This window comes from Lissotriton helveticus, chromosome 8 (genome assembly GCF_964261635.1).
Source record: "Lissotriton helveticus chromosome 8, aLisHel1.1, whole genome shotgun sequence".
Taxonomy (NCBI): domain Eukaryota; kingdom Metazoa; phylum Chordata; class Amphibia; order Caudata; family Salamandridae; genus Lissotriton; species Lissotriton helveticus.
The window spans coordinates 1,282,774,731-1,282,795,719 of NC_136069.1; the positions used below are offsets into that span (position 1 = coordinate 1,282,774,731).

Below are 20,989 nucleotides of genomic sequence, written 5' to 3' on the forward strand. Positions count from 1 at the left end.
ACAAATTGAACATTAAGCATGAGCCACAGGCCCCGCCCCCACAGCATAAAATATGACACCGCCACACCTCTAGCATGAAGCAAGATACATGCGCTTCCCTTCAGCATGAAGCTACAGAGATGTGTGTACTCCAACAAGAAGCCGCAGCCACATGCACCACTAGACCTCACCATGAAGCCACAGACACATGCACCAGCCCTCAGCATAAAACCGCAGACACGCACCTCCTCGTTTGCAACCTAAGACATGTTGCACCTTTTCTTTATGGTCTTTCCTGTCTGATGCTTCAAACGCATGCACCTCTTATAAAACCTCAGTATGCTGCAACTTCCAGTATAAGATCGTATCACTGTGTGAGGACTTGAACACATACCCTACACAAGGTCGTGGGCATGCAGGATGACCACGACTCACACCCATCGCCAGACAGCCCTTTTATGGTGCAGTCCCTGATCCCTAAGCAGATACTTACAGCTTGCGCTGCCGCTCGTATTCAGCTTTGCGCTCCTCATCCTCGCGCTTCTGCTTCTCGTCCAAAGTGCTGCGCTTGCTCAGGGTACGCCCGAAGATATCCACGCGTTCCGGTGGGGTGACGGGCCTCTCCCGTTCCCTCTCGCGCTCCCGCTCACGTTCCCTTTCTCTCTCTCGCTCCCGCCGTGCTGCCGCAGCTGCAGCAGCCGCTGCCGCCGCCGACGCGGCAGCGTTAGACCGGGACCGTGAGCGCGACTCCCGCCGCCGGTTGCGCTTGCTCTCCCGCGACTTGGAACGCTTGCGCACGCGCTCCTTGTCGCGAGAGCGGCTACGCTTCTTGTTGTGCTTGCTGCTCTTGACGTGCTTGGAGCGGGACGAGCTGCGGCTGCGAGAGCGGCCCATGGCCGAGCCTGCAGAGGGGTAGACGGGAAGGCGCCCGCTGGCCAGCCGGAAGGCTATAAGTTGAAGCTGCTGCTACGAGCAGATATCGCCCTCCGAGACTAAGCTGAAGCTAGACACCTCCTCCTCCAGGGCTTTAACCCAAAAAGCTGAGGAATCGCCACCACCGGACACCACCGCGAAGAAACCGTCAGGCCGCGCACGGAAAATCTCCCAGACAAGATGGCGGACAGGCTAGACTTCTCGCGCGACTTGCTATCCCACAATGCAAGACGACTGCTTGACTCAGGACTGACGGCATCACCCGAGGACTTCGGAGCGTCTCCGGAAACACACGAATGTCTTCGGATAGTTAATTTCCGCTGATACAAACGTGGAAGGTGTCGGGCTGGAGTCACTATGTAAACAAAATGTATCGGAACTGTCAAAACGAGCAGCGCTGCTCTGACAACTCGGATGTGTTCTCTTGGGCAGCTTTTTCAGGAAGCGGCCATGTTTGACGGTTAAAAAGTCGTTGGTAAGGAAGCATTTGCTTGATTCACTAAGCATAATAATACTAATTTATAAACTGCGAAGATTAAATCTCACCGACATCCTGCAACATATCTTTGTTTTTTTAATGATTTATATCCAACTTTTAAATATAGAAACGAAAACTTGTCAGACTTTCGCTTTAAATTGTAGCACTGAATAAAAAAATGAGCAGCTTAAAACTCTAAATTTTGGGGCACACAATTGCAATCATTCTAGAATTTTTACGGTAAGCGCAGTGATTAGAAAGTCAGTCGGTCAGTCAAAAATCTTTATTTCAGCCACTAGGGCCATAAAAGCACATAAAAAGAATAATACAATATATATGCAATTTCTGACGACATGCTTTAAGATATCTAAAAGATAACACAATTCAAAATTTGCGAACAATCGTGACAAGAATTTTCAATTCTATTAAGGACAAGGAGGCGAGGATTATGCTATCTCATTTCTTTATTAGAAATGCTCAGCAGCCAATCACAATGAAGAAAAGTGAAAAAACAACTACATTTCCCATGAATACTCTGGGCAACCATAGAGTATGTATTGTATATAAGCAACCATAGAGAATAGTACATCCTCTTTCTTTGTCAACAGTAAAAGTTCAAGTGAAGAAAACTGCTGCTCCAAACAGAAACACGGATGAACGAAGAACATCAGGAAGTGTCAGTCCATGGAAAACAGAAGCGAAGCATTCCGCAGAAGGACCTCCAGGACTCACGAAAAACCCAACAGGCAACAGGCGGCAGGAAGAACGCACACCAAGCACTTCATCTAGGATCTGAACCTAAAAAGTAAAACAGAGCCTTAATATCTATACCCACAATTGATCAATACCAGAAACAAACAGGGAGGGGTAAAATAGAAATTAGCAATATGCAACAATGTGTAATACATGGGTAAACAAAGCAAGATCAAATAGCAGAAATGCAGACATATACATGGGTGGGATAATCCTCGCCTCCTTGTCCTCAATAGAATTGAAAATTCTTGTCACGAATGTTGGATTTTTTTTTAATTCTATGTCAGGACAGGAGGCTCCGATTATGCTTGTTTAAAACTGATCCACCACCACAGAAGCAACATGATCAATTGGTTTGTAATAAAAAGACTTAAAAACAGAATCAGAAGACAAATCTGCAGCTTTCATAATGTCAAACAAAGTGATACCCAATGAGAACGCTTTGGAAGCCATAGCCCCTCGTGCAGAATGTGCACCAAAAACTGAAACATCAATACTGGCTTCTGACATGAGTCATCTGACCCAGCGGGCTAATGTAGCTGGGGTGACAGGGCGAAATGGCTTCTGCAAAGCAATCAACAATTGACCTCGGAAATCTGAACGAAAAGGAGCAGTACTCACCTAGTAATCCTTAACACACTGCACAACACAAAGGATGGGGTGAGAGGGAAAAGAAGGATAGGTAATCAAATTGATATTTGTCTTGGTTCGTCTAGAGAGAACAAAAGTAACACCTTCAGGTGTAAAACTGCGACTTGCCAAGTCGAGAGCCCGAACATCAGACACACGTTTACAAGACACAAGGCATAACAACATAGTAAGTTTAGCAGAAAGTTGTTTGCGAGACAATACGGAATTGGAAGGCCAGGCCTCAAGAAAGCGCAAAACAACAGAAACATCCCACAAAGAGACGTATTTGGGGCAAGGAGGTTTCGCTAGATGGATGCCTTTAAGTAACTTGGAAACTAAAGGATGTTCACCTGCAGGCTTACCATCAATCTGAGCATGGCCTGCCGAAATGGCGGAGCGGAAGTTATTAACCGTCCGATAAGCCAAGCCAGAGGAAGCAAGGGAAGCAAGAAAATTAATGATCAGAGAGACATCTGCTGTAGTGGGATCAATCTCTTGTTGAACACACCAAGCACACCATCGTTTCCAGGACCCTGCATAGCGTTTATGGGTTTTGGGTGCCCAAGATGCACTGATAAACTCGGATGCGTCTCGTGAAAGGCCTGGGATCGCCCAGCGGTCCCCGAAATTCACCATGCCAGACGAAGGAGATTGCCTGACTGAATCAGGGGATGCGAATTGCCGAGAGGATCCAGCAAAAGATTCCACTTCTGGGGAAGAAGGAACGGCACCGCACAACACATTTCCAGGAGAACCGGAAACCAAGCTTGAGCCCTCCACAGAGGGGCAATACAGAATCAGCTCCGACTGATAATGCTTTGTGCAAGCCAAGACTCTGGGAATCATCATGAACGGGGGAAAGGCGTAGCACAGGGTTGACGGCCAGGTCTGCAGGAATGCGTCCGTGGCCATGGCTTCCGGGTCCGGTCTCCAGCTGAAGAACAGGGGAAGTTGGGCGTTGAGGCGAGAGGCAAACAGGTCTATCTGACATTGACCCCAAACCCAGAGAAGAGAGTGGAATATGCGAGGATGAAGCCTCCATTCGCTGAAATCCCAAAGATGATGCAAGTTCCAATCCGCAATCAAATTGCTGCGACCGGGAAGATATTCTGCAATAACAGTGATCTTTTTGTGCAGACAATAATGCTAAAAATCTTTGTTGATCTCCGCCAAAATCCTGGACTTCGTTCCGCCCAACTTGTTGACATAGCGGACCGCGGAAACATTGTCCATGCGGAGAAGAATGCAGCAATTGGAACGGAGAGGAGTGAAACACCGGATCGCAAAAGACCCCGCCAGCAGTTCCCGGCAATTTATGTGGAGAGACAACTCCTCGGGTGACCACCAACCCCCCGTGGAGACCAAACCACACCGGGCCCCCCAGCCCCACAGGCTGGCATCTGACTCTATCACAATCTCTGAAGAGGGACCGAACAGGGCTCGTCTGTTCCAGGCATCCATGTGGTACAACCACCATTGTATCTCCCATTTCGCTTCCTCTGAAAGAGGAATCAGATCGGAATAACGAAGGCCTCTCTGGAGATGCTGTATCTTCAAGCGTTGAAGTGCCCTGTAATGTAGAGGGCCCGGGAAAATCGCCTGAATCGAAGATGCCAAAAGGCCGACAACCCGAGCTATAGACCTCAACGATACAGTCTGTTTGGAGATAACCGAATTCGATTCCCTCTTGATGTAACAAATCTTTTGATTGGGTAAAAGAAGTTGACAGGAAAGTGAATTGACTTGGAAACCCAGAAAGTCTATCACCTGGGAAGGAGTGAAGACGGATTTCTGAGGATTCACCAGACATCCCAGAGATTGTAGCAGGTCGATTGACCATTCCAAATGTGTCAGAAGTTTGAGGGGACAGTCTGCCATTATCAGAATGTCTTCCAAGTAAATATTCAAGCAGACGCCCCGAGCCCGCAAGTTCTTACGACGGGTCTCAGAAGTTTCGTGAAGCACCAAGGTGCCGAAGAGAGGCCGAACGGGAGAACTTTGTATTCGATCCAAGTCCCCTGCCATTGGAATTGGAGGAACCGACGATGAGGGGCGAAGATTGGAATCGACAAGTAGGCATCTTTGAGGTCCAGGCGAACCATCCAATCCCCTTCCCAAAGGAGATCTCGCAACAAATGGATCCCTTCCATCTTGAAGTGGCGATAAACCACTCCTCCGTTGAATTCTTTTAGATTTAGAACCAAACGGGAACCGCCCCCTTTCTTCTGGACCAGAAAAACCGCACTGACAAACCCTGTCGGATGACGGGTAGTCCAAAGAATTGCCCCTTTTTCTAGAAGGAAGTTTATTTTCGCTGAAATGAACTCTCGATCCTGTAGGGAGAAAAACATTGGGGTCGGAGGGAAGGACTGATGCTGGGGCTGGTAAAACTCTATTTGTAACCTTGAACAGTGTCCAGCACCCAAGCATTGTTTGAGATTAGACGCCAATTGTGGAGAAAAGATTGGATTCTGCCCCCCAACACAACCTCGGAAGATGGAATCAACCTCACCTGAAGTATTGGAGTCCTGGTGACCTTCCTGATTTCCGCCGAATCGTCCTTTCTTATATTGGCCTCTCCCTTTGCGAGAGGGATACAAGTTTGAACGAGTGTTGAATCCGCAATCCTGACCACCACCTCTCTGGGACTGGAAACCCCTGTTGGAATTTTGTTGTCCACGGCCGAACGAGCGTCCCCTGTGTCGTCCGGCCCTGGCAAAAAACGGTCGAAACGCTCGCCGCTGCGAGGTCTGGGCCTTGTCAAGGCCACTGAAGGTAGCAACAAATTTTGTAAGTTCCTTCAGGAACGGCTGGCCAAACAGTTGCCCTGGTGCTAAGGAACCGGACTCCGAAGAGGAAAGCTCCGCCAATTTTGGGTCCAGTTTGAGCAGAATGGAGCGACGCCGCTCACAAGATATTGCACAGTTGGCATTACCCAACTGGCAGATAGCCCTCTGGGACCATTCAATGAGTTCATCAGGGTCAACAAGAGCCCAAGATTCTTTGGCCTGAAAGCCCAAATCCAATATTTTTGTAAGCGGGCCAAGCAAATCCGGCATCTTGTCCTGACAGGACCGCCACGACCTATCCAGACCCTTCTTCGGGTCCTTGGCATACTTCTTCAGATAAGTGACCATTGTAGGGTCCACCTCTGGAGTTCCAGCTAAATGATCGGCCAAATCTAGACACTGGCACTCGGATCTAAGGCGGGCCCGGACATCTTTTTCGAACGGTTGGCGAATATGCGCCTGTACATATTCCGCCACAGTAGGAGAAGGTGACCAAGAACTTGAGTTTGGGTGAACAATGTCAGAGGGTTCAAAAGTCAGAAGAGAAGAATGCGTGGGAGCGTCGACGAAATGCTCTTTACGAGCCTTCTGAAGAGGTGGAGGGGACTGATCAGAGGAAGAAGTGGAATGGGTGTCATCTGTATCAGTAACCAAAGGGGCGGAAGTTGAAGCCCCAACAGACTTTTTTGTGGAAGAATTGTCAGTAGACAAACTCTTGGCCAATTTTTGAAAATCAGACTTGTGAGGATTCACAGGAGATTTTGAAGAAGCACAAGCCGATGGCAACCAGCCTTGTTGCTGTGCATAATGAGTCAAATGTCGCTTCAGAGGATTAATGGCACGGACTAGCGCCTTATTAACAGATTGTTGAACACCCTGATCCAACGCCTCAACCAAATCATACTCCAGAGAGCTAGCATAATCATCATCATAATAATAGTCATCATCCTCGCAATAGTTAGCCATAGTGACACAAAGTGCAACCAGTGAAATGCCCACAGTGATGACAGAAATTCAATAGTGGCCAAAGGCACAATGCAGGGGGAGTGAAAAAAAAAACCCACAGCAAGCCAGAAGGACAGGTAGAACCTGAACCCAAATCAATAATAAAGCGTGGAGGGAGGGCTTGCTGACAGAAAAAACAATCACTCTAGGCAAAGCCTATAGATGGTCAATGGGCGTAATAGGGGCAAAATATCCAGGCTGTGGGCAATGGACGAGTGCAAACGTCCTTCTCCTGTCACTAATCTCGAAGAAAGGCGGAGAAAAGCAACAAATATGGCCACCGCGCATGCGCGGTACTGGCCGCCTGAAAATATGCAAATTGGAGCGCTCGCGAACACAGCGCGAGGCTCCAAACTCCTTCTCCCACTCCACAAACGCTAAAAACGCGGGCGCGAGGCGCCCGAGCACCAGGAGGTGACCACACGCTCCCCATAACGCCGGCTACGAAGCGGCGCAACAGCCAAGAAAGACGGAAATCGGCATTTCGGAAATAAAGCCAAAACACGGGCAAAACTTGCACCGACAAAGAGACAACGGCGCGCAACACTAGCGGTATGAATCACAATCAGACACAAGTCAGTAAAGCATGTAATAGCAAGTAAAGACACACAAGTAAAGATAAAGTACACTTAACTGGCTGCGGAGCAGCAAAGAAAGAGGATGTACTATTCTCAATGGTTGCTTATATACTATACATACTCTATGGTTGCCCAGAGTATTCATGGGAAATGTAGTTGTTTTTTCACTTTGCTTCATTATGATTGGCTGCTGAGCATTTCTAATAAAGAAATGAGATAGCCTAATCGGAGCCTCTTGTCCTGACATAGAATTAAATTTACTGATTTAACAAAGATCACAAAATGCAAAGGTACATCTCTTCGAGGGATCCCCAAACTTAGTCCTAATGTATATGTGTATTCCAAAAACTGCTACTTCTTTTACCTCTGTTGTGTAAAGATAAAATACAGTGTGGGATGGAGTGATCGGTTTTAACTATGATATTGTTTCAATCAGATAAAAAGAAATGTCCTAAAATATCTTACGGAAAAAGACACCTAAATAAAAAAGGGTGCCAAGAACAATATTGTTTTCCCACTTTTGCTGGGAGATAAAGTGCCTGTGCATTGTCCAAAAATTAATTTTAGCCAGAGAATTAATTCATTCAGGCAAGGTGTCTCAAAGAGACACAAGCATAGTACACTTTGTTAACATGAAGGTGGCCGAGTGCAATCTTATGTGGACAAGCGCATGCTGCACTGGGTGGCGAGCGAGTGACGAAATGCAAAAAGTTAACAGCACTGTCAGATAAAACATGGGGTGATTTAAAATAGTCCTGTAAAACCTAATTATGTACAGAATTAAAAAAGTAAAAAAATCATGGCGACGTTAGGGAGAAAACGCGCCTGTCCTAAAAAAATCATTAATAACTAGTAATAGGCATTAAATAGCCTATAGCCTCGTTAACTCCTTTTTTGTGATAGCGTTACAACTGTGCCACATAAGGTACAGAAAACGTGAGATGGAAAACACAATGGGCATTTGGGTGTCATACTTTAGTAATCAAAGAGTCTCAGAGTAATGTCTGAGGCCTATGTTCCTGCACAGCTGGACCGGCCAGCGAGACCTTGGCTTTCTTTAGGCAGGGCAAAAGAAAAGTATGTGCACTTTGGTCTCCTCCACTTTCAGACATACGGGGCAGTCCCGACTGCATTCGCCCAACCACTTGGTGGTGAACGATCGGAGAGGAAGTATCCTATGTCTGAACTGGATGTATAACTTCTTTGCGAGGAGCGGTTGGATATCATCCAATACTGATTCAAGCCGATATTCTAATTTTATTTCCATAAACCTTTGTGATAGGTGCCTTGGGGAAATCCTCCATAACTGGGTCAGTTTTAACTCTCTGTGATTCTCAATAAGTGCCTTTCTGGGAGTCACAATACTAGAATCTTCGGCTGAGCGCCACAGATTTGCCCTCCCAAGGCCTGGCATGTGTTCCTTATGTGCACCAGCCAAGGCAATTTTCTCGCACCGGGCATACTCATAACCTCCCTTGGTTCATCCCTAGAAAGGGCAAGCTCTGGGGTGCTCCACAGACGCCGCCAGAATAGAAGTGGTCTTAAAGCTATTTCATCTGCTATGGGGCTAATCCCGAGATCCAGCCTAAGGGGGGAGGGGTTAGAGGGAAGCTAACAGGAAGTCTTAAAAGCTGCCTGGTGAAGGAATATTCTGTTGACGATAGAAGGGTACTGGAGCAGTGACCCCATAATTCTGCCCCGTACAGAGTAGCTTCCCTAGCCTGAACCTTATAAAGTTCAACCTCTGGACCTATTACTTTGTGGGAACATTTGTTGTAGACCTTTAGAATACCCCCGCTGCCTGGGCCAATTTTAGGTTAGCTTTTTTTATTTGAGGCCCCCAGTCCATTCCCTCGGTTTAAGTAATCCCGAGATATTAAAAATCAATGCCCTTTCTAGGGCCGTCCCGTCTAAACAGAGGTTTGGGCGGGTGTAGTTTCTTGCATTAAACACCTTGTATTTGTTTTCTGTAGATTAATTTCCAAACCCCTGTTTTTACAGAAGGCGCTGAATGCATCAAGGACCCTTTGCATGCACATGGGAGATTTTGAGAGTAAGAGGGTGTTGTCTGCGTACATCAAAGCGGGTATCTTGTAGTTCGCTAGCCGTGGTGCATCACTATCTTTTCCTGCCATCAAGAACTTTACTAAACCGTTTATAAAAAGGGAAAAGAGAGTTGGGGTCAGGACGCAGCCTTGATGTATGCCTTTTTCAACAGGGAAGGGGGCTGAGAGCTCTCCGTTTTTGCCGTACCTTATTTGAGCATAGCTGCCTTGGTGGAGATGTTTCATTGCATGGCAAAGGTAATATGGAGCCCCTAATTCCATTAATATCTCCCACAATTTATCCCTCGGTAACTAAATCAAAGGAGGATTTAAGGTCCACAAAGATAAGATAGAGGCTGCCACTCTCTATAGTCACAGTTATCTAAAACAGGAGCTGTAATCTAAAGATTTGATTGATAGTGGAGATCTTGGCCTTAAACCCAGTTTAAAGGGGTGTGAGTACATTATGTTCTTCTATCCAAGCCTGTAAGGATTCAGAAAATCTGGAGGCCTCCCTCCTGCGAGGCTTAGGAAGGTCAAACCAAATCTCCTTCCTGAACCAAATGAAATTTGACATGCTTTGTGTGGTCATATCTGCCCTTATACTTGGCCTGGTGTTGACCCCACTTTCTTGGAAATTTTGTTTCGGTCCACTACACACCTTCTTTCCTTCTTCAAGTTAGGAGGGGATAAACTCGTGCTAGGCGTTCTGCCTTTTTATGGACATGAATGGAGATATTCCTGTGATGGTATTTCAAGGAGAGCGATACACCCAAATGGTGTCTTGTAAAACGGCTAAAGCAGATGTGCCAACAGCCTCTGCCCTTTGTAAACACCGCTTAAACATCCGGTTCATCCACTCCAGCATCCCATTAGCGCAGGAGCAATATACGGCAGTTTTATGGCGAACTTTGTGAAGGTCATTCAAAAATCCATTCATGTTCTCAGATGTGAATTGCACTCTGTTGTCCGTGACCAACACATCAGGGATACCTTCTTCAAAGGTTACTTAGTTTTCACCACGGAGGAGGGTAGCTACGGTGGTTGCTCCTCCTTGGTCGCCATGCTCCTGGTGCATTGTTTGGGTGGGGTGGGTTGTTTGGAGTTGTGGGTGGGTCGGGTAGGGTTTTTGGTCTTATTTTTATTTGTGATTCCTTTTGTGTCTTCACTCTTGTCTCTACCCCATCCTCACCTCTTGTCTTCACATTCCTGCAGCAACGCACTTCACACCGGTATTGATGAGAATGCTCTATGTGGGCACATATACGCCCATTCACATTCTTCATGGGCCCTAGGCCTCATCTACGTTAGGATTATAATGTTAGGTAGATCTAATGCTACGTATACCATGCTGACTCCAAGATCACTTCCCCTCTCTTTTTATGACAACGGATAAACAGACTATAAAAATAGTATCACTCAACGTCAAGGGTATCAATCATCCAATTAAAAAGAGGAAAATTCTAGATTATCTATACAAGCAAAAGGGTGACATTATATTGCCGTTCATCAAAAAGGGGATGAGGAATAGTTGTCCCGTTCAGTTCCCCAAGGACAATATTTAAGTAATCAAGTAGAAAGGGACACTTGTATCTACAAACCCATTGGTTCACTTTGACAACCCTCATAGAAGCCAGAAGTTTTTTTACGATGCGGTATATTTGTTTGTCCGCCCCTCTTCTAGCGACATGGCATAGTCATTGGGTAGTCAAATGTAAGGTATGCCTGCCTCACCCGAGGCACCTCTGGAGAGTGTAGAAGTGTCCAGAGATCAAAAAAAGGATGGATACAATGGCCAACCAGTGAGGGTATAATTAAAAAACAGTATAAGCACCAGAAACAAATGTTTAATAAAGAAGGTGAATACTGTAAACTAAAAACCAATGGATATATTCGATAATCGTGTGACCAGATTATCATATACGTTGTTTTTTAAAAGTCGACATGTTTCAGCTCCTAAAAAGGCCCAGAAGGGTCGGTGGAGCTTTCGTCAGGACGTACACACAGAATTGTACTTACACTACTTGTGCAGTATTCAAATGCTTAATAGGCACTCATGGGAATATTATCCTGTATTTAGGAAACAAAAACAACAACATCATGCTGTTCAAATGTAATTCTCAGTGTAATTTCACATGGAGTTTCGAGGCATACCAGACTGTTCCACACGCAGTCTCCATCACACTGTATCCAATGACAAAGTGTAATTCTAAGGGTGCACAGTGATTAGTGCAAATAAACTAACAAAAATGGTGAAACACGAGGGCAGGGAAAGAGAAGGGCTTTAGTCTCTATCGAGGACAATGAAGCGTCTGTTATATATCAAGGAAATCTTAGTTGAAAGAATTTAGTGAAATCTGCAAAAAATAATAAGCCAGAATTGCGCTTCTTTTTCTTATACTTACAATTCCCAGGCAGATAGACTAGCAAAACGTAAGTAATACGTGCAGCCAAACACAGTTATCATTGTCTGTTCAACAACACTCTCAGGCAAACACCCTACTATGATGCGAGCACTTTGATATAAATATCGAGCGTTTCTAGTTAGGTACCTGAATGCGAGGCGAAAATCACTCCCTCAGGGTGCTTAGAGCCGCCGTTTTTTGGTCACCGCTGTAAATGATAAACACAGCTTAAGAGTAGCGAGATATACCGCCGGGACAGGTAATGTCCACGGGGACCTCGCGCTTACCGTCATGTGTAGTGCGCCGTGCTAGTGCTGGCTCTGCCCCTGGAAGCGCCGGGGTCGGCCAGGGCAGCGTATTATGACTGTTGAAGTGAAAATAGACGGTGTCTCTCGCTTGTTGGAAGACATACTAGCGTCTAGGTTGATAAATTGGGGAACACATTCTAAACAAACCATTAAATCTGGCTGGACAAATTTAAAGGTTAGAAAATTTAACCAATTTAAGTGTAAACCGTCTTTGTGATTATTATTACTCAAACCACGCTAGCATCAAGTGCAGTAGGGATTTGACTATCAGAATAAGGATACATTCTAAACAGACCATTAAATCTGGGTTTCCAAATTAAACAAATTTAAAGGTTAACAAATTTAGCCAATTTCGGTGTAAACCGTCTTTGTGATAATTTTTGCTCAAAACCACGCTAGCATCATGTGCAGTAGGGATTTGACTTTCAGAATGAGGATATAAATCAAAATAAAAATAAAATATATCCAAATATGTTGGAGGTCGCCATGAATATATCACACTGTGCTCAATAACATGCCTAATAGATATGGTGTGGTGCAGTCATCATGCTTTTTATATTTCTCAAGAGCATACCTTATTTACTACGGAAATGGCAGAATGGCTAGATTTAGAATAAGGTGTACTCTGGGTGAATTCCTCAAGAAAAAGTAGGTCAATCATTCAGTAGAAATGATGCCACGGAATGTTATCGTTCATCCCTGTTACATGAGTCCTAAGACGGTTCACCCATCTTTGCTCCTTTTCGAACAGAGTTTGTTCAGCGTTGCTGTCTTTGTTTTGGAGCATCTCGAGAATTGTCCATCTCAGTTCATCGCATGTATGGCCAGCTGTGACGAAGTGGGCGCATAACTTGGTGGTGTTCTTCTTAAGTCTCACGTTACTTCTGTGCTCTCCCAGTCGCACTTTCACTTTTCTGCAGGTCATGCCCACATATTGTTTTTGACACGGGCAGGTGATCAGGTAGATCACGTGAGTGGAGTTACAGTTCGTGTGTTGACGTTGGGTCCATAACAATTGATCAGTAAGTTGTAATGTTTTTGTTGGCCTTGTAAATTTACACACTCCACATGTGCCGCAGGGGTAATGTCCCGTCACTGGGGCCATATTCAGATCCCGAATGATAGATGCTGGTCGTGTTGAGCGAGGACGCGTGTGGACGAGTACATCTCTGATGTTTTTTGTTCTCCTATTGGCGAATCTGGGCTTCGGCCAATTATAAGTACCAGAATTAATGATTGACCAATTTTTCTTTATTAATTTCTGGACTTCATATGTTGCAGGACAAAAAGTCGTGACACAGGTCACTAGATCCTTCACTGGTTCCTTTTCATAAGTTTGCAACAGACACTCACGTGGTTGGTTATTGGCCCTCTTTCTGCATTTGGAAATAACTCGAGTGGTATAGTCTCGATCTTGGAGTTTTTTACTCAGAATGTGAGCCTGATGTTTATAGTCACTTGTTATGCTGCAGTTGCGTTTATTTTTTTTTTTGTAAATATTTTTTATTGCAGCAAAATCAGAGAGTCATACAGTATAATCAAACCATTCCAATTGATATTCAGTTGAAGCGCCGTCCCCTTACTCCTGTGTCACACAGCCATTCAGCTCACACCCCTGAGGTCGAGCGGCAAAGTCACGGGCAAAAGAAACTGCGCTGGTACAATCCGTGTATAACTAAAGCCACCAGTTGGATGGGAGATGGCAGAGCTGCTTTTTAGTCCTAACACACCCTCTCTCATGTCTCAAGCCCAGTGGAATCAGGAGTCAACGTACACCCCCCGCTAACAAAACCCCCTCCCTCCCCCCGTAACATCCCCGTCCCCAACTACCCCGCCCCCCTCGACCAGAGCCCCCCCGACCACCCCCCGCCCCCTTCCGGTCCCCCCACCCCCCCAGGCGTGCCAGATAGTCACCTAACCGAGCTCTCATCTCCTCTCGTAGGACCAGATCCGAGACATGGCAACAGGATTTGTCAGCGAACAGTCATAGTTCATCACATTGGAACGCAAGGGTAGTGAAGCAGCAAGGTGGGCCTAAGCCGTCCTCTCGGCGGGCGGGTGCCCCGCCCGAGCCGGACTATGCACCGGGGAGTCCTCTTCTTCCTCGTCCAGGCGTATGAGATCGAGGACCAGCCCCTCCCACGCCCTGGCTCTCTCCAGCGCCATGTCATTGTCTATCCTGAGTGCGGCCCGCAGGCGAAGCTCACCCTCACATCTAGCCCATTTAAGCAGCTCAGCCCTCCAGCGCTCAACCACGGGACCCCGGGATGCCTTCCACTGGGACGTAATGGCCCGCTTCGCCAGGAGGAGCCCCAAGTCCAGGAACTTGCTAGTGACTTTGTTCTTTGATGTGTGCGGGAACCAGTGTAGCATGCAATGTGCCATGGTGAGTTGCAGGTCCCTCCCCGTCACCTCCCTCAGAACCTCCACTACCTCCTCCCAAAAGGGCCCCAGCTCAGGACAAGACCAGAACATGTGCCGGAAGTCCGCTGGGTCCGCCGGGCAGCGCGGGCAGGATGCCGGGTGGGCCGGGAAGTATTTATGTAGCTTGTCAGGGGTTAGGTAAGCCCTATGTAGGACATAAAAGTGCACCAGCTGGAATCTCGCGTTGCGCGTGCCATTCCGGGCCCTTTCCAGTATGCCATTCCAGGCCTCCTCGGGGATCTCAGTCGCCAGATCAGCCTCCCATTTTGCCTTCAAGGCCAACAGTGGAGCGGTGGATTCCGAGACCATGCGTCGAGATAGGCACGTGACCGCCCTGACCGTCCCCGACATCATCACGACGTACTGGCAGCCCAGCGAAAGCGTCGGCTCCGACATGCCCGCCCCCCAGTGCCTGCGGATCGCCGCCGTTAAAGCCGCATGTAGGAGGAAGTCCCCCCTCGTCAACTCAAAGCGCTCTTGCAGGAGGTCGAAGGGCAACATCGCCCCGTTTTCATACAGATCACCCATGGACGAGAGCCCCCGCTGATCCCAGCCGTCCAGCCCGTGCCACGAGCCCCCGTGCGGCAATGTCTCGCAGAATCTAAGTGGGATCTCAGGTGCGTACGGGACCGTGACACCACACCTCCGGCGGTATCTGTTCCAGCATTTTCTGGCCGTTGCAAACTCCTGCGTGAGATGGAAGTCCCCCATCAGAAGCCCCAGGACAATCCGGGATAATACCTGGACCGGACCCGCCGGCTCCCCCGACCCGTCCGCCTCTCTCCTAGCCCGCGCCACCCACTGCGTCAGCCACTGCAGCTGTGCCGCCAAGTAGTAGAGCTCATAGTCTGGGACAGCTAGACCTCCGTCTGCCCGAGGGCGGAGAAGTGTGGCAAGGGCCACCCTACGCCTGCCCGCTCCCCATAGAAAGCCGATGACCATCGACCGCAGCCGTCGAAAGTAGCTCGCTGGGATCCAGATCGGTAGGGTCCCGAAGAAGTAAAGCAGCCGCGGCAGGGTCACCATCTTGAGAAGCGCCACCCTCCCCATGAGTGACAATGGGAGCGTGCCCCAAAAGTCGAAGCTCCCCTTAGCGTGCCTGATCGCCGTACCGATATTCCCCTCAAGGACATCAGCATTGTCATGAAAGATCGAGGTGCCAAGATATCGCAGGCACCTCTCTTCCCAAGTCACGCCTTCCGTTATTTGCGGGCATTCTCTCCGTGGGCGGGCCGGGAATAGGTGGGACTTCGCCCAGTTCACTCGGAGGCCAGATATCGTACTCAGCGATTGCAGGAGAGTCTTAGCTCCGCGCAGGGAGTCCGCCGAGTCCGCCAGGAACATCAGTAGGTCATCCGCGTACAATGCGATGTGGTGTATTTGGCCATAGACGTCCAGGCCCCGATAAGCCCGGCCCAGCCGGGCCCGCGCCGCGAGAGGCTCGACAGCCAGGGCAAACAGCAAGGGGGAAAGAGGGCATCCCTGACGGGTGCCCCTGCCCACCCCACACATCTCAGAGATAACCCTCCCTGTTCTGACTCTCGCCGTCGCGTTCGTATAGAGCAGTCTCGTCCAATCGACGAAGCCCTCGCCAAGGCCCAGCGTTCGTAGCACATGGAAGAGATAAGGCCATTCCAGGCTGTCGAAGGCCTTCTCCATGTCGACAGCAAACACCACCGCCTCGTCGCCATCGTATGTGTCAGCCTCTAGGATATGCAGGAGTCGTCGCACATTGAGCGCCGTATTGCGTGCCGGGATGAAACCCGATTGGTCCGCATGCACCAGTGCGGGCATGTGGGGGAGCAAACGCGTCGCCAAGACCTTGCTCAGGATCTTGTAATCCAGGTTGAGCATGGACAGGGGGCGGTACGCCGATCTGTCCCATGGCTGCTTACCCGGCTTCAGTAGGGGGACAATCAACGCCTCCCTCGTGGTCGCAGGGAGACAGCCCAGCCGCCTCGACTCGTTGTAGAGCCACGTCAGCCGGGGCGCCAGGAGATCCACGTAGGTGAGATAGAATTCCGTAGGGAATCCATCGGTGCCCGGTGTCTTGTTTCTCGCCATGCTCTTGATGGCGACCCGCACCTCTCTCTCCATGATCTTGTCCCCGAGTCGTTTCGCGTCCGCCTCTTCCATTTCCGGCAGGTCAAGACCCTCCATAAAGGACTGGACCTCCTCCACCGAAGGGAGGACCCTGCTGCAGTAGAGCTCTGTATAGTAGTCGTAAAACAGTGCGTTGATCCCCTGCTGATCAAAACTCGCCGCCCCCGCGTGGTCTCTGAGTTCAAGGATGACTGAGCTCCGGCGGGCCGGGTTGGCCAACCAGGCCAGAAGAGCCCCCGATTTGTCGCGGTCCGAGTGCGCCCGCGTTAGGTAGGCCTTGTAATCAAAGCATCGGAGGCGTTCCACCGTCGCCGCCACCGCCTCCCGCGCCCCCAGCAGAGCCTCGTGAGTGTCTGGCCGTTCAGGTCTCTCTCTCTCCATCCTCCGGAGGGTCTCGTCCTCCTTCTCAATTTCTGCCAGTAGTGTTCTCCGCACGCCCGATGACGTCGCAATGCACTGGCCCCGTAGTACGGATTTGAAGGCGTCCCATTCCGTCGTGGCCGAACCCGCCGTGCCCGCGTTCACCTGGAAATACTCCTCGATGCCCGAGGCGATCGCGGCGCGGAAGAGCCGATCTTCCAGTGCCTCAGGGCGGAGCTTCCAAGCCGGTATTCTCGGGCGGATCTGCGACCAGCGCAGCCGCACGAGAAGCGGGTTGTGGTCCGAGATCGAGCGCGTGAGGTACTCACTGTGGCACACTTCCGCGTGCACGTCCTGCGAGCACAGGAAGGCGTCAATACGGACATGCAACTCGTGAAGGGCGGAGAAGAATGAGTAGTCTCTGTCCGCCGGGTGGTTAGCCCTCCAGGAGTCGACCAGTCCCCACTGGCGTTGCCAGGCTGAGCGCGCGAGTGCGAGTCTGCCAGCTGCTGCACTTGGAAGGGGGGGGTGGGATCTATCCATGGCGGTGTCAGCCACACTATTAAAGTCGCCGCCCAGTAGCAGGGGCTCCACTAAGAACTGGGCTAGTTTATTGGACAGTAGGGAGAGGAATGCAGGTTGGTCCACATTCGGGGCGTACACGCAACCCAGGGTGAGGTCCCTCCCGTCCAGCTTGCCCCGTACCATTATATATCTCCCCTCCGGGTCAATTACCTGTTGTGTGCATTGAAAGGGGATCCCCGCCCGTATCCAGACGGCCACCCCCCTAGCATAAGCAGAGTAACCTGTGTGAAAGACCTGTCCCCTCCAGCGCCTCTGTAGCGCCTTCCCCTCTTTGTCCAGCAGATGGGTTTCCTGAAGGAAGGCTATGTGTATGCCCCGCCTGACCAGATAGGAGTGGATCTTATGGCGCCTATGCATCGAGTGCATCCCCCTTACGTTCCATGTGAGACATTTGTAGCCTAAGTCGGATCCCATGTCAGAATCCACCAAGCCCCATTCGCCCTCTCAGCAACCCCCCCGGCACGCCTAGGTCCCTCCCTCAACCCCCCCCCAACTTGCATAGTCAAACTACCCCAACACCCACACCCCCGGACAGACAACCAACGTGGAAACCCCATCCAAACTCAAGTATCAAAAAGCGTGTCACTACAAAATAGGGCTGGAGAGGCAGCGATGCCGGCCCCATACAGGCCCGAAACCCCCCGCCCCCGCCCCACACCCTTAACAACAAACAGGAGATGTCTCCCGACTCTCCCCGTCCCCAAGGTCTCAGTAAGAAGTCCCGGGGGGCACTCGCACCTTACTGCATAGCGTCCAGAAGTGGCCCCCCCCGCCTGCACGCCCCAATACCTTACTTATGTGGCCAGTGTCCCACGAGCCTCCTCAGCCAAGGATACCATCCGCCGTCTGGGGAGTCACCACCGGCATGTCTGTCTCTGACAGCTCGTGTCCGCTGCTGGAGCCAGGGCTGGGAGCACTGGCTTTCGACTGCTCCGACGCGCTGCTGGAGGGGCTGGCGTCTCCCTGGCTGATGGCCACCACTGCCTGCACCGCCTTGGCCTGTTCCTGCTGCCAGCCCGAAGGGGAGCCAGATCGTCGTGTTGGCGTCGTTTCCGTGGAGTGTCTCCTGGGAGGGGACCGTGGTGTGGGGCCCGTGTTCGGCTCCCCCCTCTCATCCAACCAGCTCCAGGCCTCCTGTGGCGTTGTAAAAAAGTGCGTGCGTTCTCTATCGACCACCCGCAGCCGCGCCGGGAACAGCATAGCATAGGGCAGTTGTAGAGACCTCAATTTTCGCTTGACCGCCAGGAAGGAGGCCCGCTGTTTTTGCACATCCCTGGTGAAGTCCGGAAAGATCATGACCCTGCTGTTGTCGATTCTCAGGTCCGGGACACCTCTCACCTTCTGCAGTATGTGGTCTCTGTCCCTGAAGTGCAGGAGGCGCAGTACAATCGGACGCGGAGGCGCCCCCGGTTTGGGGGGTCGCGCAGGGACCCTGTGTGCCCGTTCAATGGCAAAGAACGGCGAGAGCCCCTCCGGGGCCACCTCGGATCGCAGCCAGCCCTCCAGGTAGGTGACCGCGTCCCGCCCCTCTGTGTTTTCGGGGACCCCAACGAGGCGGAGGTTATTGCGCCGAGAGCGCCCTTCACTGTCCTCCGCTCGGAGCTCCAGCACCCGTACTTTCTGTGCCATGTCTGCCAGTGACTTTTTCAGCTCCAGTACGTCCCCTGGGAGACTTTTCAGGGTGACCTCAGAGGTCGCCACTCGCTCCTTCAGCTTCTTGTGGTCGTCCTTCAGTAGGGTCAGGTCCGACCCAATGGTGTCTATGCGCTTCTCAAGAGCCTCCCGCGACGCCACAATCGCCTGCATAATGTCTCCCAGGGAGGGGTCTCGCGGGTGGGCCGAGCCCCCAGCTCCCCCCCCAGGCGGGACGTCGTCGTCAGGGTGCCCCGGGTCGTCCAGCTTCAGGGTCTCGAAGCCCTTCTTCCTGTTGCCACGTGTCATCCTTGCGGGCGGTGCCTGTCCGATGCCTCCGCAGCAGCCGCCGATGTTCCCGCTCCTCGTCCTCCTCAGGTCTGCCGTCCCTTTAGATCTCTGGGCCCGCGCCTCGCGGGGTCCAGACCGCGGTGTCGTCCAGAGGCCAGGTCCTGTCCCACCAGCGTCGTGGGGCACCAGCGCCCCAGGTCTGGGCACCTGGAGGGTTCAGGCAGGGTGTGCGCCACTGATCACCAGTCCCAGCGTGGCCCCCTGTATTCGGGCGTCCCCGGCCAGTTAGGCGCTTCCTTCCGACCTCTATTTCAGCGCCCCATGAGGGCGGGACTCCAGCAACTCGTCCCCTGCTCTCCCCGTCGCCCTTTTCACGTATGTGCCACCGGTCTCCTGTGGCGCAGTCTCCCTGGCACTACCACCGCCAGGAGGGCAGGACAGGCGCTCTCCGCAGGTCCAGCGCCCCACACGGCCACCGCGGCCCAGGAAACGACCGTCAAGGCCAGATAGGTGCCTCTTCCCGCCTTCAAAGTCAAAGGCGCGTGGGGGAGGGTAGCCCGTACCTCGTCCCCCGCTCTTCTCGCCGCCTGCCGCACTCGTGTGTCCTCAGACCCCGCGTGGTGTAGGCTCTCCCCTCAGATCACCACCAGGGGGGCAGGTCAGGTGACCCACGCTGTCTCAGTGTTCCACGCGGGTCCAGTGGATCTCCAGCCGGCCGCTAAGGCGATCGCCGGGTCTCTGTCGGCGCCATTTTGGGGTCAGGCAGGCCGATCTTCCCCGGTCCCCCAAATCCGCCCGCGAAGGTGGCAGCCTTTACCCCTCACCTCTGCCCGCTCCCGGAGGGTCTCTTCTCACCAGTGGCCCGCCACCTCAGCTCCAGGGGGCTTCTCCCCTTCTCCCGGGCTCCGTCACCAGGCGCGTCTCATCAGGACGGCGGCCGCCATTTTGGGCCGTCCCGTCCCCGTGTGCCGCGCCCGCCGATAAAAGTCCGGCGGGGGCAGTTACAGGGGCCCCCGGTCCTCCAAAATCTCCCTGCGTGCCCCTGGTGTCCACCTGGGCACTGTTGGGGGGTCAAGGAGTGAGTCGGGGTGCAGGATGTGTGGTGGTGCGAGGCGGGCACGGAGGAGCTCCGGAGTCCCGCGTCCACCTACATCGGCACCCTAGCCACGCCCCCTGCAGTTGCGTTTATGTCGTAAAAACTGGCTATATGGAAGATTATCCCTCAACGGTTGGGGGTGGTAGCTCAGATACGACAAAAGGCTGTTCTTGGCAGTGGGCTTGGTGAACGTCTTTGTCTCCAGTTTTTTATTCTGACAAAAAATCGTCAGATCCAGAAAGTCGATGCTTTTGTTGCTTGCAGTGAACGTGAAGTTTAACCACCGGTCTTGCCCATTCAGCCAGTTGATGAACATCTGGAGGTCCTGTCTTATATCCCAAATTAGCAGAACATCATCGATGTAACGTTTCCAGTACAGAATACTGGAAACGAAGGGATTCATATTGTTCAGAACACTCCCTTTCTTTTATTCCTTACCTAAGACTCACAAAAATAAATCCCCCCCTCCTGGTCGCCCAATAGTTTCGGGCATAGGCTCTCTTCTCGAACCTCTATCTAAGTTTGCGGACCAGTTCCTAAAACCGGTGGTACAACGGACACCTACATATCTCAAAGATACTCGAGACCTCTTGAC

The 20,989-nt window shown here is 51.0% G+C and overlaps 1 protein-coding gene across 1 annotated transcript in view; it reads right to left on the bottom strand.

Moving 5' to 3' along the window:
- ARGLU1 (arginine and glutamate rich 1) overlaps window positions 1-1,124 on the bottom strand; it is a 135,763-nt gene extending 134,639 nt beyond the window's left edge. The window contains exon 1 of the mRNA XM_078658250.1: window positions 473-1,124. Within this exon, the coding sequence (XP_078514376.1) occupies window positions 473-873 (401 nt within the window). The 5' untranslated portion in view covers window positions 874-1,124. The remainder of the gene's footprint in view (window positions 1-472) is intronic.
- Window positions 1,125-20,989: the final 19,865 nt, after the last annotated feature.